General features: G+C 38.4%; 1 protein-coding gene across 5 annotated transcripts in view; it reads right to left on the bottom strand.

The window, feature by feature from the left end:
- LOC105282073 (von Hippel-Lindau disease tumor suppressor) overlaps positions 1–27529 on the bottom strand; it is a 48302-nt gene that overhangs the window by 16633 nt on the left and 4140 nt on the right. Inside the window, exons 2-3 of one of the 5 annotated variants that reach the window (XM_011343783.3) lie at positions 13272–13426; positions 12532–12744 (exon numbers count right to left, since the gene is read on the bottom strand). The exons of 1 other annotated variant lie outside the window; for it this stretch is intronic. Coding sequence is in view for 2 of the 4 variants with exons in the window: in XM_020032516.2 (XP_019888075.2) it covers positions 20311–21177 (867 nt within the window). In the remaining 2 variants the exon portion in view is untranslated. Of the gene's footprint in view, positions 1–12531; positions 12745–13271; positions 13427–19517; positions 23790–27529 lie in introns of those variants that run through there. 3 more of the 5 variants (XM_020032516.2, XM_011343784.3, XM_020032515.2) reach the window with 3 other exon arrangements.

Here is a 27529-nt window from a genome sequence, read left to right as displayed (position 1 = left end):
CCTCCTTATTCGTACTTTTCGATATGCACTCGTCTGAGGAGAACTGCTCTTACTTCAACGGAATCTTCTACAGGCTGAATCGCCACTCAATTCGAACAGAAATTTCCGGCGACCATGAATCACGCGTCATAATATTCACGCGTGTGTAACATTAAAAGTCGCGAAATTATGCAGGCATTTCGTCACGTTACCCGTACCGTCATAAACAAACGTTGATATTTCATTCGTACTGTTAAATAGAGGAAAGCAATTATTAATAAATTCAATTAATTACAAGCACTCCGAGAAACGAGAGTATTTTCACCGTGTGATTGCAGTAGCATTAAATCTCATCTCTTAAATTAAAGATAAATATATGTTGCTGTATTCATAAATCCGTTTTGCTCCGATTATCAATTTTTAATTACGCAGCATTTTTAATCAAAAAGCATTTAGTTATTGATATCATGATAAATTTTCATCGAAACTGTTGGAAAATATGAGGGAAAATTGTTGTAACGTCTCCTGCAGAAACGAAGCGAACATTTTCCGGTTGTATATCCGCACGTTGCGTAATTAAATTGCTTGTGCGCTGTGCGCGCGCTGCTTTTACATTAATTTGCGCTCGATAATCTTAGCATTTGCGGATAATCACGACAGCGTTTACTCGTATGAAAAATATGCTGGATTCGCGATTGTGTGCATGTTGTTGATGCAGGCCGAGAGTTCTCTTCGATGTATCGTGAAAAGGGCAACTGAAACTTGCGATCCCGACTCGGTGAAACGCTCGCATAAGTGAGAGTGATAAAAAACATCGACATTCAATTCTATCAGAGCGTGTGCAATCCTAGCATATTTACGACATCAAATGAGGTCGTTTGCGAAAGTGTCGCGATACATTCGCAGCATAGATAAATCAGTGTGAATTGCATCGACGTGTAACTTATTCGTTGAATAACAGTAGTAGTCTGATTATCGAGCACAATAATGCATGCCTTCATTTAATCCCATGAATAAAGGGCAAATAATAATGACAGAATTATTATTAAATTATGATTAGCGCTATTGTTACCATTAGTTTATCTATCACATGTATAATTAATATCTCGCATAATAAGCGTATTATAAATTATCGCAATTCCCGATGGCCGATATATGTTTACGAGCTTAATCCATAAAAATCTATTAATAGGAATAATATATCAAATAATAATCAGATAATAATTCGACAGCGATATACTGTTCAAAATACTGTTCGAATATCTAACAAATGTTAAAACGCAATTAAATATAAAAATGACAAATAAATTCAAAAGCATGACTCATTAATTTAATCGATCAGCATCGATATTTGTTTCTATATAATCAGAATAATAGCGAGAAAACATTATCGAACTATTCTCGCGGTGAGGAGAGACTTGATCGTTGAAGACAATTTTAAAATAGCTTGCGTCCGAACCATTGTGATCGGACGCCTGTCTTTTCGGAGATCTCAATTCTGAAATTTTTTGATTAAAAGGTACTGTCAAACGATTCTGACATAATTCAAGCTTGCAACTGTCTCTCTTGAATTCACGGAAATAACTGCTGCTTTCTAACATCTTCTTCTAACATCTCCAGACTAGCCTTGATCATTATCGCGTTGCAATAATCGTCGAAGAGAGACTACGTCACTTCGTCTCTCCCTCACCCTATCTCTCTCTCGCTACCTTTCTCTTTCTCTCTGTCTCTTTCCTGATTGATCCACACACACTTAACACACAGCACACACACGCACACGCAGAGATTTGCCTTGCGTCGGCAGCGCGCGCTTGGATGTTACCCACGGATCAATCCGGATTAATTGAGTTACGGTTCGCGGTTTTGCGGCTGGCCAATGACCGCAGGGATATATCCGCGGCTTCCGGTGTGTTTGCCCGTCGGTGCGGTCCTGTAAGTGAGGAAGAGGTGAGAGTGCTATGCGACTCCGCGTCAAGCTGCGTCGTTCCAGCAGCTCGTTTGTTTTTTTCAAAAATTGAAAGCACCATCACGACGGCGGCTACGGATCCGCGTCTCCCCCTTGGGATTTTCCGCCGACACGATTCTCTGCCGCGGTAGGGGACGCATCGACTCGGAAAACCAACGATGCGAGATGTCTTCGAAAATAAAACGGAAATTCAGAACAACGTTGCGGAAAACCATGACGTTCGGAGCTCAGATACGATATTGACGACAAACATAACGCTTGCTCCAATACAAATTTTGAGACACGTGATACATGATGCGTGAACTACGAGAAAAATAGAGCAATCTGAACATTAACATTTAATATAAAACTTTTAAAACTTTTCGCAGATTATGTTACGCATATTTTATATATATACTACCGCTAAGAATGTCACTATTGTTAAAAATATTAATTTTTATTAACGTTCGCGAAACAATGTTTAATTAAAGTTTTTAATATTTTTATGTATTAAATTAGATTTTATTTATTAGGCTTAGCTTTAGACTCTTTTGTTAGAATAAATGTATCATAAATGATTATTTTTTAAATAAATTGTTGAATATCGACTGAATAATATCGACTGAAAATGTTTTCTACAATCGTTGCGATGAAATGTGTATGTTCATATGTTTTGCTGCATTTACTTGTTACATTTGGGCGTTTGTGCTCTCCCCTTTATATATGATGTTATACAATGAGATTTATTATTTGCCAAATTCTATTGCACGAATATTTCTCGTAAAATATATTAAAACTTTTATTTGCGCCGCGGTAAAATCTGGACTGTCAAATGTATTTTGTATACTAGTATTAATTCTACCGTATCCACACTCTCACGTGTACTGCGACAAACGCGTCGTATAACGGAGAATAATGCGTGTACATCGTCCACACAAGAGTGCAACTTCGTTATATGGCCACGTTACATGGTGGCAGGAAAAACGATCCACGTAAATAGAAATTCCTGCACAAAGAGTAGATCAATTTTATTTAACCCTGAAATCCGAGGCTCTGAAAACTAAAAATTAAACAGTGAAAAAATAAAGGAAAATTAACGAAATAAATACCAATTTATAACGCAATAGGAGAAAAACATTTATTAAAAAAATATGACATCAAATTATTACATTTGCATTTAATCTTTCAACAAGTATTAAGAGTTATACAAATGTAACTATTATGTTAATGAATGCGAGAAGAATAAAAATACAAACTATATAAATACATATAGAATTTAAAAGTATACTCAAGAAGTTCTGATAGCGCAATAAAAGCTACAGATCTTAGTAATGGCACATTGTCTCATTTAAGCATTTAGCGTTAACGACGCCAGTACGCTTATACAGTTTATTACTTTCAGTTATGGACACGCGTAAAAGCACTCGGATTTGTAGCTCTCCTCGCATAAATCCGACGTGCGTCTCGCGTTCTCGTGCGCGATCGAGCGAGTGTATGAGTCGCGCGAACGATCTGTCACCGTAATGCAGGGCGTTTGATAAAAGCACTTAAGTCGTATCCGCCCTTCGATCTAGGAAGCGAGGGCTCGCGTGCCGTGGACAATAAATTAAAGTTTTGATCTCGGCGGGACGCGCACGAGAGCGAGCGCACTCGCGCGATTGCCTTTATTTTTTTCCGCCGGAATTCTGCGCGCGAGCAACGACATCGCATGCATACACGACGAGCATATTTTCCCTCGACCACGGAAATTGGGGGAGAACGTTGATTGGGTTGGACCCAACGTTTGGTTACGTTGTTTTAACGGTACGCCAATGCGCAGGCCGTCAAAGGATCCGAAGCGGCTTGTTTTCGAATGTTTTCGCCGTATCGCATTCAGAATATCGAGTAGAATAACGTTTGAACAGTGCTCCCTTTACAATCTCTTCGTGATATTATGCGCGACAAGTATCGCTCGAATAACAACGTTTGTCAAAACGTTCAGTCGCACACTTACGCAAATTATTCTACATAAAATCGTACATGAGTTAGAAGGATTGTTTTATATACACGAAATTCGCAGTGCCGGGCAGACCTGTTTTTTTTCCTTCGTCGAAATTGCGCGCGGGCGTTCGCCATCGTTCCGGCGACGTTATGGTAATTTGTATGGTAATATAGTGCAAATTGTACCGGTAGACGTGATTTACGGCCGCTGTGCGGTACGAAATGGAATAGAGGATGCTACTTTCATTTGGACCGACATAACGAATTATAATAATTTAGCCGAGTGAGCTCGAAAACAAAATTTAAAATAAACGAACATAATTAGATGCTTCGTTAATCTCCAGTATAAAGAGATATTTTATCATACCGAAATACTTTCGCACGTCTACAAAATCGACGAATTTACATTTCTCTTTCAGATTAAAAACTCAGGACAAAATTCAGTCCTAAAGTGAGATAAATCGATTATTTGTCATTAAAGGTACACGTAAAATATAAAATCGTCAGATCTAAATTAAAATAGTATGAAATTCCATTTTATTTTAATTATCTGGAAAGTATTATTAAATATTTTCTTTTCTCTCTATGCGTGTGCATTTTAAGGTACATATAAATTAAATTAAATCTTAAATTAAATCACGAGTTTTTTATCGCGTTCTTGCATCGTACCCGTTAATTTGAATTTATCGCAGGGCGTTCACCCCCCAAAGCCAGTCAAGTGTACTGCCCGACGCAACGCTAATCGCGCGAGTGTAACTCGCCGTGCTAATCAAGAGCCAACGGCTAACTGGTACGACTGGTCCCTTGATGTAACAAAGGCGACTTTACCCGCACCACCGATTCTCGAGAGACATCGGAAGTGGACCGTTTGTGCGAGCGCGTAGGGCTTAACAGAAATTCTCAAAGGGACCATCGGATGTCGTCCTTACTGTCACACGACAGCGTCGCCAAACTTAAGAGTTAATCCACGACAAAGCCGCGAAATGGACCCCGTTAAGGTCGCCTGCACTTCCCATATCCCGTACATTTAACGCTCGTATGCACTCGACGCATTCGCCGTACGATCGCGCGGTTTACGGTCACCTGCGACCGCGGTGTGCAGCGAGCTTTTATGTGCAACAGCACACGAAGTGTTGCGGAGAAAATAACATTAAACATTTCCAAAATTTTAATTCACTTTGTTTGACGCCTTACTTTCCCCATTAACGCTCTTCCGACATATTCCCGTGTAGCAAAACAGTTTTAAACGATCAGATTAAGCACAGTGAAATTATTATTAATTGAGACCAAAACTTAACTGAGATTATAAAATATAATTTTTTTCTATACAGCTTTTTATCATAGGTTTTAGGAATCGTGCGCTTGATATCTTTTTTTCTTAATTAAAAGATAATTATAGATATTTTTTTCGAACAAATTTTTTCCAAGAAAAATTTCCGATTTTCACAGTGAGCAAGAATGATTTTTGAGCTATCGGCGATTAAAGATAAAGCTTTGGTCAGGAACAAGATTGTAGAACGCAATTAAGTGACAAGACTTTCCTGTTCATTTAACGACAATGGTTTTTATCTTCTCAGAACTTTAATTCCAGCTTTAATTGCCGTTTTATTTAGTATCGAATATTATAAAGCTGTTATTCTTATTACCATCGTAACAATTACGATAATACTATTAGTAATAATTGCTCTTCTTATTAGAAGCCCTTTTTCTTCGCGTTTACTTCAAAAGTGGAATAATCTCGCAATTGTAATCCGCGCGTTAGTATAAATACGGGAGCAGTGTCGGTTTATTACGGCATCACGGTGGAATTCCCGAGGACGTGTACACGTTACCGCCTCGTAATTCGCAGCAACAACTGCTTTGTGGTTGTTGCCGCGACGTAGCGAGGGTACCCCGTCGTCGAGGGTATGTCGTACCACGAAAGGACATCAGAGTTCCGTAAACGTCCCCCATAGCACGTAAATTTCGTACGCGCACACACGCGACACACATGTGTAGACACCCGGCTACGCCCCCACGACGCGCGCTTATAGACCGTTAATTAATTTCCCCAATTATACCCGACACTCCATGAAACACCGCAGGCCAGGACCTATCCACGAAACACTTGGCTGTAAGCAAAATATGGAAATACTTTATTGATCCTATACATCATTAATCGCTTGCTTTATCATTTTTTCATTATTATATGTGCGAGCTAAAATTGACTATTTCATTTTCATTGGGATAATCTGATGGATATATGCCTGGCGTTCATTTATCTTTAGTAATTGATTAAAGATATAATTAAGAAATTAAGTAGTGATCGAATTTTTTAAAAATAAAATATTATTTTAGTATAGATCAGTTATTATTAGCATCAAACAGTTAAGTATAGCACATATATAACATATGAGTCTCACTCTTGTTCTTCAGTTTTGATCTGTAATCTGTGGCATAAGTGTCATTCGTTATATGGCAAGGAATTAAAAACGATTGAATATCGTAATATAAAATTGAATAGAAAACATCATTAAACGGGACGTTTGTACCAGTGAACTGTTACGTTACTAGTTACTATTCAATTAAAGAGCCGTCAGGAGTATGGACCTTAGACACGCGTTATTTTGCTTACACGTGAGATACGGCCTGCTAAAAGTTTTGATAAAATGACGAGAATCGAGCAGAGGGACGCTGACCCCTTCGGGCCAGCTTCGACTGTCGCGAAAAAAGCACGCGACGCTTTACACCATCCCACATTTTTCTTCGCACGTGATAAACGAAGATTATAACTAAAATTCGCAATAGCCATAGTGTGGCGATTGCGCACGCGAACGGCGCAGGGTATAGAGTTTTATACTCTAAAGAGAAAATATTTTTTTACTCGGAAATGACTATCATGCGAAGCTATTGTGATCACCAGGCAGGCAACTGCTGCTATCGTAGAAATCATGACTGTAAAAATGGAATATTCCACGTCGAGCTGCCTGCTCTGTTGAAATGTTATTAAAGTTATGGGTTCTATTACGTATCAAATTTAATTCCCTTAACGTGCGCGTTTTTTCGATGTTACGAACAACGATGTTACCCAATAGTTCTCTGTTTTTTTGCGCGTTCGATTCTCTGCTTTTTATATCATTATCGTTATTTGTTATCCGATGCGTAACGAAAGCAATTATCTGCGAAGATTAATATACGCTTAATTAATATAATGATTATCGCAACACATAGCGAGCACCCATTGTGCAAAGTTGAGACCTTAATTCAATTTCTTGGTCCGCCAGTAACTCATTTGCGCTCATTATCCGTCAGAGGGATCTCCATAATAATAACGATTTGGAACTCGATAATCTTACTATAAGTGCATACACAACGTGCGCGCATACAGTATAAATGCGATTCAACCTATATAAGCTTGGAACTCCAATTTCACTAAATTAAGTTTTGAATACACAAGATGTTAACAAATTGTTGCGAATTGCATATTTCACGTAATTGTCTCCATAATTTGTTAATGGTGTAACTACAAACGATTCTGAATCAATATCATCGAAATTTTTTATTTAATAATCTGCCAACCATTTTTTCAAAATGTTATAATTTCCTTTATGTTAAACTAAAAACCAAATTATTTTTACTACAAACAGCTATAAACGAAATACGAAATACATTTCGTGTATTCAAAACTTAATTTATTAAAAGTCAGGTACCAAGTTCACACAGATTGATTCGACGCATTTCAATTCACAGACGTCAACGAGGTTCCAGATTCGCTTACGTCGCAACACCACGCGAGATTAGATATGTAAATCAATTAATCCGTAGTAATTGAGTTAGAGTTCCTGATTTGGCTGTTACCGCGGGAATTATGCTGGAATAACATGTTTTCATGCAATGGCATTTGCAATATCGTCGGCAGTGATGCAAGCTAGCTATCGCAAATAACGTATTCCCGTAGCTGCGAATCAATCCGGGAAATATACATTTTGCCAAGTGCTCCAAGAATTCAAGCATTTCCAATCTACTAAAAGATTCGTTCTATTCAAGTCGCTCCAAATATCCTTTAATATTCGATTATTTTCTGTCCCGATGACAAAGACAGACAATTCCTGACGCACCGTCGAGTCGATATCCACCGTAGTCACTTGAAAATATGCAAATTGGCACTGCAGAAACAAGGGGGTATAGAAAAGAGCGGGGAAATTCAATTCCCTTTTGTCGTGCTCTAAATGTCAGAATAATAAATTTCCGCATTTTCCAATCTCGAGCAACGTCTATTCCTCTTCTTTTTCTCTTTTTTTCTCTTTTTTTTTTAATCATTTCCTATAGCCATAAAGAAAATGAATGTACACGCGAGGGCAACTTAACATAGCGTTGCGTCGCGAGCGCGCACGTCGTGCTTTGCCGTGCAGAAAAATGCGACTCCGTGCTCTGCGCGCGGTTGGTTAATCGATATCCTCGATGTAGAAGAAAAACTTCACTTCCGTCGATACACCGATGTATACTGGTAATTTCCGAGCACCAAGGCAGAGATGAACGAGACAGATTTGCGACGCGCGGTTGGTGCGCAGGCCTTTTTGCGCAAGCGAAACGCAAGTGCGTTATCTCTTATCGCATGCTGCAATTTCGATGATGCATCGTCACCCCTACCCCTTCCGTCCATCCGTGAACGTTGCCCTGTCGCTATGATAAACGCGACATCGTGCCTGTCCGCCGAACTGCTCTTAAAGCTTGCTAGAAACATACTCTTTATAAAGAAAAATCACTCTTTATTAAGCGCCCTTCGACGTGATACAAGCTCGTCACTTTGCCGTCGTCGTCGTCGTCGCGGCGCTTTGAAGTGTCTCTTCGGGTATCTTAATGTACCTTTGCTTCGAGAGCATCTTTCGCACGTCGCTAACGAGAAAAATGATGATCCAGGAATAAAACCAATTTTGTCGAGCGGATTATCAGCCTCCAGATCAAAGAGTGCACGAGAGATTAATATATAAATTTACGTAATACTAATTCGCATCTCTTTATTGCTAAGCGCGCGTGTTTCTTATCCTCGCAATATCGGGAGTACATACATATGTGTTGAGTAATTATTTACGAAAGGATTGAAATGATTAACAAAACTTTACACGGAATAAAATATTATAAAATAAATATGTATGAAATATTTGAGTAATTATATCCGTATCTTTGCTGTAATCAAATATACATTAAATATTTCATGAAATATTTTATCAAATATTTATAGCGAATGCCATGTATACATTAATTTTTCGTCGACTTTGATGAAAAGCGCGTAATTCGCGCAATTGAGTGTGTTAATATTAACCAGATGTTGCCTCGTCATGCTCTCTCATACGAGATAGACATCAGAAGGAAAAGCTTTATTCAAGCTTTATTCAAGAACTCAGGTACGATACACAGACTTATTTCGCTCCCGAGGCGGATATTTCCTCTTTCCCAAACACGGAAGAGAGCTCAACAAATATTTCCCAAGAATTTATTCCGCCGGAGTAGATATATCCGTGCTCGCGAACTGATACGATTGGTCGGAATCGTCGAACTCCAAGATCTCTTCACTTGACCCTGCTTGTTATGCGCGCACGTAATATATTCCTTCCTTCTTGGCTACGCGTCCAGACGTGTCGTTGACCGAGCAGCATCAGACTCGATCATATTTTATGAGCAACGAGTTTCGATCTAGACAGACAGGCGACTGAATTTATTAGTTTAATTGAGACTGTTCGTAATTAGTATAAAAATTAATTTTGGAAAATTTTGACAAATTTAATGACGGTTATATCCTAAAAGCAGAGAATAATATATGTATTACAGAATTTATATAATTTAACTTGTTTGATATCAAAAATTTATTCGCGTTGAATAAAATGCAATATATGTCGTAACGAAATGATTTTAATATAATGATAATATTATATTAATGATATAATGATAAATTAGTAATATGATAAATATTTTACAACACGGAGATATAATGCATCGGTAACTCTGAAGAAGATCGGCACGCAAAGTATTGTAGTTTTACGGCTAAAATGCTTCACATCGATTGTACGTTGAAATCAATTTAAAGATCGATAACAAACAATACTGAATCGACATAAATTTATTGTTCACCAGTGGTTCCCTATTCCTCACGTTTAAATATTGTAATAAATGCTATAATATTAACGGTTTGATTTGTTTAGCCACCGAGAATCGTGAATCGCGTCCTCATATTCCGTCACTATAGAGAAACGCGCCGATATTACGCGGCCGCAATGTCCGGATTTAAACCCACTACATATGTAACGTCGAATAATTTAGTACGATTCAATGTAGTTGAATAATACACTTTGTTTCGATTCACGCGTCTACCTTATTACATACTTGAATATGAATCGCAGTAAATAGAGAAATTAATCAATAATATACTGGCTACCACTGAGAATTAATGACGACAGCGTTATGTAGCATTAATTTTCATGAATCCTATTGCTATAACGAAAGTTTCCGCACGTATCCTCCTACTTCATTTTATTGAATCTGTAATAATTTGTATGTACATAATATTAAGGTTACGAATTAAATTACAAAAGAACTTAAGTTAAAAAATGAAAAAATGAGAAGAAACGTCGAGCGCATTCCAGCAAGTCAAAGGGACTAAGCACCGATCAATTGAAACGAATTAAAAATGGGACTCTCACGATAATACGATAAGTATCATAGAGTCTGTACATCACACTATTAGATTCATGCTGCAACGAAACTTATGTCGCCTTTCAAAGGAGGCTTATAGAACCTTAGAAGTTCAAATACGATTACAGAGACTTCGACTCAGAGACATCGCTGTTCGTTAGCTTTCCAATCTTATGCGGTGTAATCTTTCACTTCGTTCATTCGTCAGCCTCCTTCGCTCTCTTCAAGTTTTGTAGATAAACGATTTAAGAGCGGACGACCTGAACGAGCGAGAAGTAGGATTAAATCGTCTGCCGTTATCTGCGATTGCTATTTTATTTGAAAGCTGTTCTCTCGCGATTGCTGAAGAAGGACAACCTCATTTTCGCTAACCATGAAATCATCAAAATTTCATAAGTTTTATTTTTGTTCAATATGCAATACAGATATCGCAATTCAATATCGCTTCGCATAGATAATATATAAGAGAAACGTTTTTATATTTATAAGTATTTTATCTGCTTTCCACTTGTAGTTATAAAATAATACAATGTAATTATCAATGGTTGTAACAATAACTATCTTTCACATAAAATATGCAAAGTATGTATATGTATAGTCTAGCTGTTAAAATCCTTATTGTTGTCGAAACGGAAGTTCTGAATTAACTTGTATATTATTAGAATTAAAAAGTTGTAAATATATGTCATAACATTTCGGTGACTTTATCGTTTTTTCTATTATTATGTCTTATGCAATCACTCGAAAGCGCTCCGTTATACATACCTTTCACGTATATTTCTCCCATTATGTATTCATAGGTTTCGCGAAATTTTTCCTTGCTCAGTTTTAAATGAACGCGATAGGTCATGAAAACGCGAAATTTCGTCCGATTTTGATAAGCTGAAATACGAGCAACGAGGTTCCAGAGAAATGGCGGAATTATCACAAACCTGTTCGGCACATGGGGACTTGTATGCGTCAATGTATCTCATTTTTTTTTCCACTGGAAAAAAAGATTTCTTTCGCTGGAATCTGTTATGAAGCTTGTCATTGCATGTAACACATTGATATTTCGATTATAACAAATTTGCAAAATAGAAAGGAGGTCACATCGAACAGATTGCGAACAGACTGGATAATACTTTACAAATTACGAGAATAGGATTGAAGAATTTTTAAAATAATTGCATTATAAAGATCTAAAATAAATCCAATCCAATATCTTATTTAAAATAGCAATTCCAAAGGTTGACTACATCAACAGAATACAAATATATTCTAAAAATTGATTCATTATGAACTATATTTCGTTACGTTACTTCCATTTCGCATTTACTTTCATGTTTCCAATTATTGATATGTTTCAATCTCAAGTTTTATTTTATTTATCCTTAATATTACTCGAGCTTAGTCGATTTTCAAAATGACATGCGCTTAACAATAATAATGCAATACATTTCACGTATATGTTATACATATGAAAAACATCTCGCGTATCTCAGTTTGAATATCACAGACGACGATCAACCACTCTTCTGGTCTTGCCTCTAAGGAGTGGCCTAACGCCTTGAAGGAAAATCCCTTTATGCCACAACAAATACTGCAGTCGAAAGTTTAGTTTAGCGGCACCAACAGCCCCACGGCCAGCGCCGAGTTCGCGAAGAAAAATCCACGCGAAGCAAAACAACCCAACCGCTTTCATATCGCGACACTCTGTACATTTATCCGGAAACAGGCTGCGTGGATGTGGTACCAAGAGGAAACGTGTCTGGCATATCCTCTCTTCTAGTTGTCGGCAACTCTCTACCGTGGGCATTATCTTTCTCTCCCTCCCTACCTCTCTCGTTTTAACTCTCTCTCTCTATCTATCCGTCCATCGACTCAACAACCACATCTCTGACAGTCCTTCCCACGAGCTACCCTACCTCCCGCACAACCCTATCGCCAAACTCCCATGAGACTCTGTTTTTGTTTACCTGGCATCGATATCATACGCTTGGGGGGTTGAGTACCGACTGTATTGAAAATCAACTCCCGCGCTCATCCTTCATAGTTAGACATCCTTCCTCTCGGTTCTGCCGAGCGTTCCTCCAGGTTCCCTCTTCCCGCCTTTGTCTCCCCTACCATCGCGAGGGAAGAATGCCACCGACTCGGCTTGATTACTTGCACGACCACGTATATCGATATAACTGTTAATGAACAGCATTCGTTGTACTTTTTTATTCGGGATAAAAGTACGAGCACAAGAACGATATTACAATAGCACGTACATGAAGAAATTTCATTACGCACAAACATGACGTCAACGTTAAATTCAAATTTATAGCCGGCATGTATTTGATCGTGCCATAATAATTTCGATAGAACAGGGCAAGTCGTAAATTGCATTTGAAAGTTGATTACTGCTTATCAAGCTCTGAATATTCATAACAAATAAAGCAAAGTTAATATCAGCAAAGCATGCGGGCAAAGGGTACAGTTTTCCTTCCACGTGCATGTAATTTAACGGGTTGAGCCGCGAATGCGGAAAACGCGTGGGCGGTGCAGGATAACGTGCATCGCGGAAACAAGAGTGCATTTGATCCTGCTGCATATGCATACGACATATTTCGAATATGCAAATCCACGGCGCCGGCAATTTTCTTCTCCTGATCGATGTTTCACAAAGCTCTCGAAATTGCGTCTCATCATTCATCGCCTGTGAATGATCTTTTACCTGTAGTTTTGAGATAACGCTGAAATCTGCATACGAGATGACAACGCACAATGCGTGAAACGTTTTAAAATAGCTGTTGATATTATCTCACGGCTTACAGCGTTGTCGCCAGTTTAATTTTGGCCGTTGCCGCTATGCATAGTTGATACACCACTCTAGAAAAGAATTACTCGTATAAAATATATGATGTAATATAAAAACTAATCAAAACTATTTCCGTGATAATAATATCTGATAAAATGCTCTCTTTATGAAAAAGACATGAAATATCTTTCATTTTCAGCAGAAATTTTAAATCAGTTAAATCACCAACGTAATATTATATTTCAAATAGAGAAACATCAGTAAAGAAATTAATATGAGAGCGACATCACTAAAAAATAATTACGCAACGGAAAGGGGTAATAATTTGCATTGAAATATTATAGTGATGTGATAAATATAATAGTGAGATTGATTACAATATTATAAAATTCGAGAGGAGAAACAATATCGACAAATATCAAACATGAATAAAATATGCATGGATCACGACCGAACTTTCGCGTTGTCCTCTTTACTTTCCTATCGCGGCGTCTCTTTTGAAAGGATCCTGCAGAGCAAACGGGACTCGTCTCCATGCAAATGCACCTCGGATTGGAGGACGCGGAAAGGAAACAGAAACGATAATAACGAGACACGAAGTAGGAACAACTGCACTACACTCTTCCGATTGCACGAGAGTCTCCGAAGACGCTGCAACGAGTAAATCGAGACAAACCGAAACAGGTGACGGAAAGGAGACAGAAAACTCGTTACCGCAGGAGGATCGTTTAAGCGAGGAGCACGTGTTTCACAGATTAACGATTATACGAATTCGTACAAATAAACCTTCCTTTCCATATTTTATTCTCCTGCGCGACATTTCACTGCACTTCGGTCGCGCTTTAAAATAGTACAAAATGTAGTGATGATGTGTTGCAATATTTAATTCGAAGAGTAAACCATGGACAACTTGGACATATATTGATAATAAAGTATCATTCTTAAGCTATAATATTATGTATTATTAATAAATAATAAAACACGATAATAATTTGTATAACCTTGAGCTAATGTGATAATTTTGACTTAATAAACAAATATAGAATATACAAATAAATATAGAAATACATAATACAGATTAACTTTTGTTCATAAATACAATATACGTAAATTCTCGACAAACATATCACGGTCTCTGGGACTTGGTTGGAAATTATTTGCTCACGAAATAATAAACAAAAGACAGCGCCGCAATTTCCCTCGAAATATATCAACATGTACGATTTTATTACATTAAAGTAACATACAATACCACCGTTATTATTTCCAATAAATTTCATGAATCACGTAACGATTACATTAAAAAGTTATTGTTGTAAATACCAGCTTTATTCGTTTGTAATAGCAAATATCGACTTGTCGAACGTCATTTACACTGTCGCCGCAGGCAGTTTATATCGCACGCGCGTCTTCTACCGTACCGGACCGGAACGCTGGAAGATGCGAATTCGAGTTACTTCCGGATCGATTTTGATTCAATAGAGCAGGATCTAGCAGCATAGTAACCGGAGGCTAAGAAGGTTCCTGTAAAGAACGAGCGAGATGGTTGACCCGCGGCTGTATAAAACTGCAATGAAATGCAAACGAGACGTGGTAAAACGACACGCAAGAAACGTGGCTTCCCTTTGGTTTTACGATGCAGCACGTAGCTGTACTAGAACGAAAGATCTCCGCATTAAATTCGCCATCGTATTCCGATCCAGTGAAATCGTTAAAGATCTCTCGTCCTGAATTCCGTCGTGAGAACTTTCGGAGAAAACCTGATAAGACGCGAAAGAGAGACGGAGTTTACTTCGTCTTGGAGTAAATCGCCTCCGGAGATCGACGCTAAACAGAGTTGCCGGACAAAACGCAATAAGGATCGTTTACGAGGGAAGAATGTTGAAAGGAAAGTGAGATAAAACAGAAGCTCACAAAATAGTATGCTGCGATTATAACTATCTTTGTCGCGAAAACAGATCTACTTATGCGTCGAAGTCGTAAAACCAACGCGCTACGTATCTATTAAAATCTTGATAATTCCGCTAAAATTTAAAGAATAATTAGACACTTTAGAAAGGTGCGTCATTTTAATGTGACGTGTAGTAAAAGTGACGGCGCTTACTTTGTGAAAGCACTTTAAGCGCGTTCAGAAATCAGACATTTCACATGTAAAGATCTAATACCAAGGCCGCATAATTACATACCTTTTACACGACATGTGACGGCTAGAAAGAACGGCGTTCACGCCGTTCGATGCGACATTTGGTAACTTCTTTCATCGGCGAGCATCGTAGCCTCCATCAAAAACATTTCTCGGGCCGGGAACAATTCCATTCCCGAGCGCGAATCCGGGCGTACGTCATAGTCAAACAAGAAGCATAAACCAGCGGGAGAGCGAGTTGGGAAAAGAAAAGAACGAGAAGAGAGAGACAGAGCCGAGGGAGAAAAGAGGGATGTGATGGAGGAAATTGTCGCAAACGGAAGTGCGCGTCGACGCGAATGAGATTTCGATCCCGAAATACTGAAAGATTTCCCCGGGCGGTACCTACTGCAGTAGGAAAATGAAGTAGGCCAGCCAATTGTCCGAGGGCGAGTCGTATTCGTAGAAAACTCCAAAGCCGTGCTGGGAAAACTTTGCGATTTGTTGTAACTAGCACGTAGTTGCCCGCCAAGCTAATATCGGTTTTCAGAACAATCGGGATGAGCAGACCTCAAAAGATAAATGCATCTGAATAGTTTTAAGTTAGACAATAATAAATACAAAATAGCATTTCTTATAATTATTATTATAAATAATTCATTCTGCTTTCATCCCATTTTCATTAATCTACTTAATCGTATCAAAAATTATTTATCTGAAATATTATTAGTTTTATTTATAATATTATATAATATTTTATAATATAATATAATATTTTATAATTTTATTACGCTAAATAGCTAATAACAAATGATAGAAAAGATTTAATTATATTATATAGTTCCCATATACATTGTATTGTCTGCAAATTCTTTGATCAATTTGGAGTAGAGTTTTCCATTATCACAAGTAGTAATTTATACTAGCACATTTAACAGTTTAACGATAGTTCGGAAAATATTCTTGGTCGAAGAGAACCAGCGAACAAACGATCCGAAAACCAAGAACGCGACGGAATTCAAAGGACGCCTCATTTTTGGCTAATTAACTGGCCAAGGAACTTGGATACTTGATGTGGAATGCAGTTATCGGGAAGTTCAATATTGGCTTCCGACAGCGAGCTGAATATTCTGCAAGACGAATGTCGGCGTGAACGAAGCTGCCGAGGAACTTCTGAAGTCAGTTCGCCGGATAGAAATGCTGGCACAGTATAATATCCGTCTGATTGTCAATTTGTATTCGAGAAGTGTCACATCGTCGTCCTGATACTCGTTATCGACAACCGACATCTTTGTCTACTGTCGTAAAACCTGTCCTCGTACATTACACGCTAGAATAATAAAATCTCCATCGAAAAGGCAATCTGCACCTCTCAATCTCTCGACGTGTGTTTTCCATGCTCATTATCCGATATTCGCACCGACTGAAGCCGACAAATAGATATCTTCTTTCATTTCAACGACGCTAGGAATTTCAATAATATTTTATAGAATTAAAATTTCTTTTGTTATTTACAACAGAAATGGTAATTGTCCGATCGAACGAGCCCGCCTTCAGCGGGCTCGTTCGATCGTAATTATATGAAACGTCTCGTTCGAAGATGATAATAGGTAATAATGTCTGTCATTGCTAAACTTCACAACACTTTAGAGTATAGGTTAACTTTGAATTTGGCGCGTGAGGCCTTGTAGATGCTCACCGCGCCCTCTCTCGTCATCCAGTTTAGAGAAAAGTGCTAAAGTTTGAGTTGTTGAATTCCGTAGATGATCCTGGGTGTAATACGTAATGTAAATTTTTTTTTTGGGTTCAATATTTTAGGGTGGGAACGGATCATCTTCGAATGAGACGTGTAATATAATTACGATCGAACGAGCCTGCCTTCGGCGGGCTCGTTCGATCGTAATTATATTACACGTCTCATTCGAAGATGATAATAGGTAGATCTTCAGCGTTCTCAACAACTCGTTTTATTTTTGTGTATAAAATAAATAATGTAACTTAGCACGTTACTGTTCCAATATTGCATGCGTAAAATTCTTACTCGACGATTGTATCGGCTTATTATAAAATCGAGCAAACATTTGGGACTGACTGGACCAACTCGCCGTGCATCTAATTGTATCAATATCGACACCTTTCTGGTAGGCGGCGGACACTGCAGCATATCGCGTACTATACGCTGAAAACTGGTTTGTATCTATCCCAGCCTTGCCAAGCAGGGACTTGATCCAGTGTCCAATTGTTTGTGCACTTACGTCACTATACGGTTTAACAGTTGAAATTAGTAGTTTTGTATTACTAGCCGTTCGTATGTTCTTAGTATAATCTAAATATTCCAATATAACCAAAGCCGTGCACAGACTGGGTTTTTCCGTGAAAAACGGTAGGTTTATTTCAGGTTGAAAACTACCGACCTTTGAGGTTTTAATTAGGTCCGGTATTTTGATTGTAATACCTGTATTTGAAACCGCAATATTATTTGTTTTGATTAATGCTAATGTTTGTAGTCTGTGCGCGGTGGTTAACGCTAAGAGCGTGGCAGTCTTTTCTGCTACATCTTTGGGTTTTAATTGCTTCAAGGGATGAAGTTTTTCTAAATACTTAATCACTGGTGTCGTGTCCCAGATACTAGCATACTTCGGTCTTACTGACCGTTGTTTGAAAATTCCCTTAAATAACCGAGAGATTAACACATCGCCAGAGATATCGCGTGAAGAAATGAGAGAAATAGCAGATCGTGTTAAGTTTAGTGTGCTGTAGCTGGCACCCTCCTTGAATCTTTTTGTCAAAAAAGGCAATGATTGCCGGCGTTTCTGCATTGAAGACATTGATGTTATTTTCGTATGAAAAATTCCACCATAATTTTAGTGGAGCCTGGTATTGACGAAGTGTTGACGCTGTTATGGAATTAAGCATGATGTCCACCGCATCCTCATCCAAACCTTTCTTTAGAAACGCCGTCCGGATAATATTCCTGCCACCAATGAAAGTTTTGGTGCCAATGGGTGTATCTGTTCTCTACAAGGAGATAACAGCAAATTTTTATCTGGGTTGAAAATCAAAGGTGGCGCAGCTAAAAGTGACGCAAACAATAGGTACCACGGTTGTGTTGGCCATAATGGTGCAATCACTGTGCCCACAGCTTTATCTACAATTATTTTTTGTAGTGTTCGTGAAATGAGTGCGAAAGGCGGAAACGCGTAAAATTTTTCATTCGTCCACGAAATTGTAAACGCATCTACTATTTCGGCCTCCGGATCTGGATACCTAGAACAAAATCGCTTGCATTTTGCGTTTAGTCTAGAAGCAAAGAGATCTATTGAAAAAGGACCCCATTCTTTCGTTATTTTCTTAAATGCTTTAGGAGATAGTTCTCACTCGGTGTCAATGTTATTTACCCTGGATGCAGAATCTGCTTCCACGTTCTGTTTTGAGGGTATATACGTTGCAAATATCCACAATTTCCGACTTTCGCACCATTGCCAAATTGTCCACGCTAATTCGCTGAGATGAGGGAATTGAATTCCTTTCGCTTTATTTATATACGATATGGCAGATGTGTTATCGACCCTTAATAATATTTCACAGTTCGATAATGAAGTGGCGAAGCACTTAAGCGCAAAAAACGTTGCGAGTAATTCGCGATTGTTGATGCTATATTTCCTTTCTTTCGGGTTCCAAAATCCATAACTATACATTCCTTGACAATAAGCTCCCCAGCCAGTGAGGGACGCATCTGAAGAGATCTCGATCGAGAATTTAAACGTTCGAATGGGATTCGAAGCTATCTGCGAGTTAATTTTCCACCAAGTCAGGTCATCCGACATGGCTTTGTTAATGTGCATGTTTGCTTCATAATCATTGTCATTCAGAAGTAATGCAAGGACTTTTTGTCTCTCAAGTCGTTTACAATAAGTCGAACCGTAGGCCACTGCCGGGCATGCTGCTGTTAGTACTCCAATTGCTTTAGCTATATCACGAATTTTATAACTATTGCCTTCTTTGAATTGATTGGTAATACTTAAAATTTGAAATTTTTCTTTTCTGTTAATTCTAACCTAAAGTCTAAGGAGTCAATTATAAAGCCGAGATATTTGCATTTTTGATTCGGCGTTAAGGAACTTTTCGCATAATTTATTACGAACCCCAACTGTTCTAGCAGAGTTATTATTTCTTGTACGTTGTTTAAACACTCATTATAAGATTTATTTATGCAGAGAATATCATCAATGTAAATTATTGATATAATACCCATGGTTCGCAACTTATGCATGACTGGTTTCATAATTTTTGTGAAGACGTATGGACTTGTACAAAGTCCAAATGGTAGACACGTAAATTGAAACAGTTTGTTCTGGAATTTGAAGCGTAAATACTTTCGGCATTTTTCGTGTACTGGGACAAGAAAGTATGCGTCTTTTAGATCAATAGAGCACATGTATGCCCCCGGAATTAATAAATTTTTTGCCGATCGGATATCCTCCATTTTAAAATGAACAGGATCTATAAATTTATTTAAATTTTTCAAATTAAAGAAAAATCTGTTAGAACCGTCAGGTTTAGGAACTAAAAAATACGATGAAATAAATTGTCCATCGCACTCTTCGCACTGCTCCACAGCCTTTAACGATAGTAACCTATTTATTTCCTGTGCAACCAGAATCTGGTCAGTATCGGACCATATAATGTCCGATGGAGAATTATCTTGCTGTGGACTATCCGTGAAAGGGATCCAATAGCCCTTCACGCAGTTGAGTATATATTTGTCAGTTGTGATCTTCGTCCACTGATCTATAAATAACCGAAGGCGACCTGCTTGAACTCTTACCTCGTTTACTTCTTCGTCGATTTCTCGCTCGACTTCTGACTCGAGGCCTTTTGTGTGCTCTGACTCGTTCGTTGGTTCCTGGCCTTGAATCTGATTGTTGCTTGTTTCGGATATCGCCCCACCTGCTTGTATTTCGCAGGTGGGTATCGCAAGTTTCCCTGAAAACGTGGTTTCTGGGTAAATCCTTTTGAAGATTTCTCCGGGGCCTTGAGTGTAGCACACGCTTTCCCGATTGTTTGGACTTCTTTGATTTGTTCAGCAAATTTCTGACCGTACAACCATTCATCAGCTTTGATAGCTTCAACTGTGGGCTTAACCGTTTTATTCAGTAAAGGTGTAATAAATGATTTTCTGGCCACCGATTGTTGATAAAATACATCCGTTAATAATTTTCCAGCATCACAAAGATATTTTGTGAGAACTTCCTGGTCAATACCATCCTCTGGGTCATCAAGAATCATAGAGATTGCTGCCGCTAATGCCGATAGTGCTGAGCCCGCACAATTTTGAGTCTCCAAAAAATGTTGGTCTCTTTTTACGGCAACCTCTGACATAAGTGGAACGATTTCCAAATTAACCTTAGGCGCTTCGGTATACAGGTCTTGCTTTTTCGGATATTTTTGCAGAATGACCTTGTGTTCGTCTGGACATCCATTTGTCCCATCTGCATTTGAGTTCAGGATGAAATTTAACTGCAATTTCTTTAGTCGCAGTGGGATCCTTTCCCAGGAGTTCCAACATTTCCTCAGAAATTGACGTATTAGGATTAACGAGGCTATCCATGATTTGCACGCTCTCTGACGATTGTGCATCCACAGGCTGGTCAATGTTATCAACCAACTGTTCTTTGGTTTCATTAACCAAACTCTCATTGATTTTATTATCTCCTGAAAAACAGAGAGAAGTCGATATCACATGGGCATCACTTATTGTGAAACTTGTGAATTTACACTCTTATTGAATTATCACAAGTTTGACCCATGTCACCGTCATATGGACATGACACTTTCTTTGTCATTTGTTATAGAAACAATGTGATTCGACAATTTAATTATTGGCGATCTTATCGTCCCCTGAATAACAGAGGAAAGTCGAGATCGCATGGGCGGCACTTATTGTGTAACCTGTGACTTTACATTCTTCTTGAATTTATCACAAGGTCGCCCGTGTACACGTCGTATGGACATGACACCAGTTTGGACATTCATATGGAATCGTCAAACTGTGCTTCGACAAACGAATTATGCGGAGACTTCGTATGGAAATCCACATTACTTACCCGGAGGAGGTTGGACTAACCGACCAAGTATGTTGGTGAGGTTATCTAACTGAAATTGCATGGTTTGCAACTTTTCCTCCGTTCTATTTTTGCGCAGACGACGATCTCTTGATCGAGACCGGGAGCGCTTCCTTTTCCTATCGCTCGGCATGCTCTATAACACCTTGGTTGCTGTTAATTCGCGTTTTATATACGACAGTTATACTCACGATGTACATGAAGTTTAGCACAACAAACTATATGACGAGAGAGGGCGCGGTGAGCATCTACAAGGCCTCACGCGCCAAATTCAAAGTTAACCTATACTCTAAAGTGTTGTGAAGTTTAGCAATGACAGGCATTATTACCTATTATCATCGAGAACGAGACGTGTAATATAATCGATATCTCACGTATCAAATAACGTTTTTATTTTCTTTTCTTTCGTTATTTCCTTCAAGCGCATTAAAATATCTACGTATTAATATCCAAAAATTATTTGTTTGATGTAGAATCACTGAATGAGCATGTATTGCTTTCTCGTATACCAAAGTTTTATTGAGTTCCGTAAACGTTTATGACGTTGGTTGAACACCGCATTGGATCAGAGTACTCGTCTCATTGTAGACAGCACGGATGCCGCGCCATGTCGCATAAAATGATAACGAAACCAAGTACAAGAGACACTGTTCGGAAACTGAACGACGATAGTTACGACTATCAGGAGAACGCTTCAATATTGGCTGCTAGCCCATCCCGGTTCGAATATCCAACTAGAGACGAGTGTCCGCGCGGACGCCATCGCGTGCACGAGTTGGAGCGAGCGAAACGAGAGAATATTAGAATAGGAGAACGGAGGGTGAGAGAGAGAAAGCGAGGACGAGCGAGCGAGAAAGACAGAATTTATCGAGAGGGTTGGTTTATTAGCCATTAGAGAAGGGCCACCTCACAGAATATTGTCCCGGCACGTTCCACCATATATACGCGAATACCGATCGCAGTCGCACGGTGGTGCAAGCTGCAACCTGCTGCAGCCTGCGTCCGAAGGGCGGAAAATTGAAATCGAGCCTCGCCGTACGACGGAGCCAGATATATTCGCGACGTCAGCGGATTCTTCGTCTCTTATATCCAACAATATATGTTTTATTTCACATAATCCCACGCGGCGGAATAAACTTTTTCCCCAACACCTTTGAGCGGCGCAACAAAGTGTTTCTGTGGCGAATTGCTTATTAGGAATACATCGTTGTGAATAAATCGAGCAAAGGTAAAGATAAAGATACAATGCATCATTGTTTCAATGAAAGTTTCAATTCGACTTTGAGAAACAATAAACCAAGGAGAGCCATATAAACCTCTGAGAAAATCGCAGTTCAAATCGTAGGAACCTGTAGCATCCGAAGATTTAGATTAAGTGCTTTAAAACATTTTATTTTATTTTATTTTATACATTACTTGGATATAAATTCCTCTCTCGGAACAGAGCCATTGTTGCAGGAAATGTGACGACGAAGGAAAGCCGAAAGCAGAAAAGCAGGAACGACAGAATCAATATTGGCTGCTCCTGATATTTGTTTGGGATGCGACTAGGAACTGGATTGTGCGACTGGGAACCCGACAACAGAATGAAAAGGACACAATCTCAATCGATTCGGGGACAGGGATCTTTTCGTTTAATCGAAAATGTCGTCGTTCTCGACCGTGAGGTACCAATATAATGGAGAAAGTGAGTAGCGAGAAACTGCACAACGGCAAACAAATGTCTCAATCACACGCGTGTAATAAAGCACCTAGATACGAATATCTTTCTTACGCGGATGAACATAGCTTAGAATGTCTACGTTTATATCCCCAGTAGAGACTATAAATTGTGCAAACCAACTGCCATAATAAATGTAGTTAAAAAAGAAAAATAGAATAAGTTAGGTAGATACATACACATATACCGAAATATTACATACCGAAGAAATAGAAAAGAATACAATTTAAATAAGAACATAAAAGACTTGGGATAATCATATTTTAAGAAGGAGATATTCTAAATTTACGATCGTTCCGGCACTTCCTGCGACGAATTCTTGCACCTTGTGTCCAAGTAGTACAATTTTGTAGCAAAAGCGTTTTATATTCATGGTTTAGCGAGAGTTTTACGTTTTTCACTTTATCTGCATTACTTCATGACTATTTCATAGTATAACCTTTGGCACAAGTAAATCAATTTCAGACCTGCAATTATAAAAAAAAGTTACAAACAACGAATTACAATAGGAAATACGCGGATACGGAATACGCCCCGTAATTGTATCTGTTCCTGTTCCTACGTGCTGGAAAGGAAACTGCTTTTACATCACCAGTAATACATTTCGATGTCCTTGCGAGGGAACGCACGCAATTCGCAACAAAGGAACTGCCAAAGTAGGTTAGTGAAACGAGCGAAGAAACAAGGAGGCACCCGTCGCGGTGAGAATGGGCGGAATTGATAGCGATCTTAATTAAAATTAGGGGGTTACCAGGCCCGGCGTCGCGTAACGCTTTCGTGAATCGCCCCGGTCGGCCCCCGCGGTCACGTTGTTCCCGATTTGCATAACAGTGAAGATCCCCAGGATCACACTTTATACACCGAGAGATGCGTTATGTGCGGTCGTTACTTACGCAATTTCATTAACGCGATGTCCTCCGGTCGCGAACCTGACCAGCTTTCGGTGTAATCCGTCGTGAGAACACGATACTATTCGGATATTGAATAGCCCCCTTGTGTAATTTTCCGCGAGTTGTATTTTTTGTCACCGCCGACGTAAAATTTCGACGTAAGTTACGTCTATAATTTACATAATTTGATATTATCTATTTTCATATCATAAATAATTATGATAAGTATAATATACAATAGCAATTGTTAGATATAATTTCAAGAATTTCAAGTCATTTAGTAACTTAATCATTTAGTATTTCAAGTCATTTATAATTTACTGAATCTGGCTCAGCACAAAAAACTTGACGCTAATTACGTTAATTATAGTTACTTCAACAAATTAAAATTTTATTATCATGCATAACAAATGACTTTAGTATTACAACATTCATCATTTCACAATTTGACATCCCAATTCAGATACTCGGGTATATCTCTCTAATAGCAGTAATATCGAGGACAAGTTTAGCACAAGTCTTCGGAGTGAATTTATAGCTGTGCCATCAGCACCTCTCCAGCTGCTTTTGATTCATCGTAATTAGTAAAGTGCCATGCCGGAACGCCATCTCGGTGAATCATAGAGATAGCCAAGCGTTTCTAAATGAATATCTTTTCCATCCAGATGGCAACATCGATATGCAACAACAACTGTTTCACGCTTTCTACGTAAGTTTCGCATAATTTGCCTATTTCTTTTCAAAAAGAGAATAGCTCCCTTCTCCCGACTGCCTCGAATGCTCATCAATAATGTAGTTTAATTGGATTCGTGGCTCCTGTAATTTATGCATAATTTATTCATAGCATATGCTAAGAGGATTGACGAGACGAAATTACATCATTACTGAACATCGCTCGATATTTCACCAACTAATAAAATAAATTGACAAATATCACAGCGATCAAAAATACGATGTTCTATAAAGCATTTTACATTTTACAATAGTAATTTCTTTTTTCTACTGATATATTGCCATGTAAAATTCACTTTCATTAATTACCGTCACATCAAATAGCTTTTTGTAACTTTCCAAACTTGTAACAAGTCCGTCGACGACAAGAATGTCTCGAAAAACACATAACGACCTCAGTTATATCAGAGTTTCTCATAAATAAATTGTTACATAGAATCCTCTGCTGCTAATCAGCGTTGTTCCAATTGTTTTCTCCGACTTCTCGACTTTTCAAACTTGCGATAGCTCTGCCGACAAAAAAAAAGAAAGAAGAAATGTCACAAGCTATTCACTGTACGGTAACCCGGGTTACGTCAGTTTTTCTCGTATCTAGATGTAATCACGGTAATGACGCCTCCCACGCATGATCACGACGCGCGTGATTGCTAAATGTCATTCGGGCAAACTTCCACGACTGGAGAAAAGCGTAAAGCTATGTCTACGAAGCCGACACGGTCGTGTAAAAGTACTCTTGGCACGCGAACCCGGAATGAAACGAAGCGTGACCGAGAGGAAGATGCTGTCGCACGTTCGCCAATGGAGCCGATATATTCCATGTTCCTTGTCTCGCACGGTAAGTATGATAATGCCACCCGAACTCGGACGGGTCTAATCTACATATTATTGGCTAAGTAAGTTGTCAGGCAATCGTGAAACGAGTTTAATAACACAACTCTACGAAATGGAGAACCTGTTCTCTCTTTAATCACACGTTGGTAATATAAAAGTGTCTTTCTTCTTCATGTTAAAAAATATTCATTACAAAGATAAAGTCTACTTTTATGTATCATAAAAAAAGATTGGTTCGAGAAGAAAGATTAACAATTAACGGTTAAAAAGTTATTTTATTATCTCATGTTTTATCTTTCAAGTCCAGTCTTCGTTACGTTTATAAGATTAAATATATATTTCCTGCTTTTTTAAGAATTTTACGCTATAACTAGCTTGATATGCTTTACGAGAATTGCTTGATGTTTCACTATCAATTAGTGACTAATACCGAGTTCTCGTTATCGATGCACGACGTGTGTTGTAATTCCGACGCGTTTGCTGACGTAGCGTTATTACATTAAATTAAATTATCCATACATTATGCATCAGTTCCAAAGGTGAAATTGTGGAGAAACAGGCGTGCACCCTGCGGCAAATCCCTCAAGCGCAACAATCGTTATTATTGTAGATCTGTCTTGTCTAATGACATGAAAAGCTCTTTGAGATGAAAGATAATATATTAATCCCAATAGTAAATCTTGTTAGTCAACATACCTAAAGATCCAGATTTATTCGCGCATATTCCTTTGTGGCACGTTTAATTGTACGTAATCTTTCCCGATTTAAATTACATATAAAAGAAGATTTTTCTTCGTCGCAATATCATATAACTCGTATTTTACGATAGTACGATGATCAAAGTTATTTACTTTAAACTTGTATATTTAAATAAAGCTGATGCCAAAACTTATTTTTTTCCATATTTTCCTTTCAGTAATTTTCTTGATAATTATGCGATTATTCATACCGATTTCAGAAATGATTAATGAACGGAAAACTTTCTATATTAGACGATTCGTGCACGGTTAAGACACAAAAATCAAATTGTTTTCAAAATATAAAGAGAATTTTTTTGCGGATTTGTACCTTTAGTTTTGTTCTCAATCATAGAGCAAAATAAGACTCTTAAATTTTCAGTATTCGCTGAAATTTATCATGCATAGTGAGATAATCGAACAGACGTGGCATGAGAAGATCATGTCTCTCAGTGGCATGAGACACTAATAGCATAACTCGGGGAGTTTCGGCGACATACGTATCTCTTTCTGTCCCGTGGGAATTCTCTACTGCAAGTCCATCGTTAATAATTCATGTATCCGGACGTGCAGTCGATATCGTGGATCTCCGTGTATAAACGACGATACCTTTCAACAATGATCATGTTTGTGATCATGTCGCTGCAGTCAAACAAAATCCAACAATAATCATCTACGCAACCTGGAGATCACCTACTGCAATATTTCGAAACAAACAATTGTACTTTCGATTTCGTTGTTCATTACAAATCCATTCGATCTAATGAGAGTAATCAAGTTTCGCGTACTTTTAGGTTTTCGGAATATTTGACGCTGAAATATACCGATATCGTAATAACTATTAGAAGTGATCGCAGCCATAATTACATCTATACATGTGAAAATAATAGCAGCGCGCTCATCAATGTGCCGCGATTTCGCAATGATGCATATATTAACGCTCGCGATATTAATGTCCGGCCATTCTTGCGGGCGTGTTAACGTATGAACGCGCTCGTCCATCAAACATTTGTCGAG

This window comes from Ooceraea biroi, chromosome 7 (assembly GCF_003672135.1).
Source record: "Ooceraea biroi isolate clonal line C1 chromosome 7, Obir_v5.4, whole genome shotgun sequence".
Classification (NCBI taxonomy): Eukaryota; Metazoa; Arthropoda; class Insecta; order Hymenoptera; family Formicidae; genus Ooceraea; species Ooceraea biroi.
The sequence above is the reverse complement of the archived record's forward strand: the minus strand, read 5'-3'. Positions and strand labels throughout refer to the sequence as shown.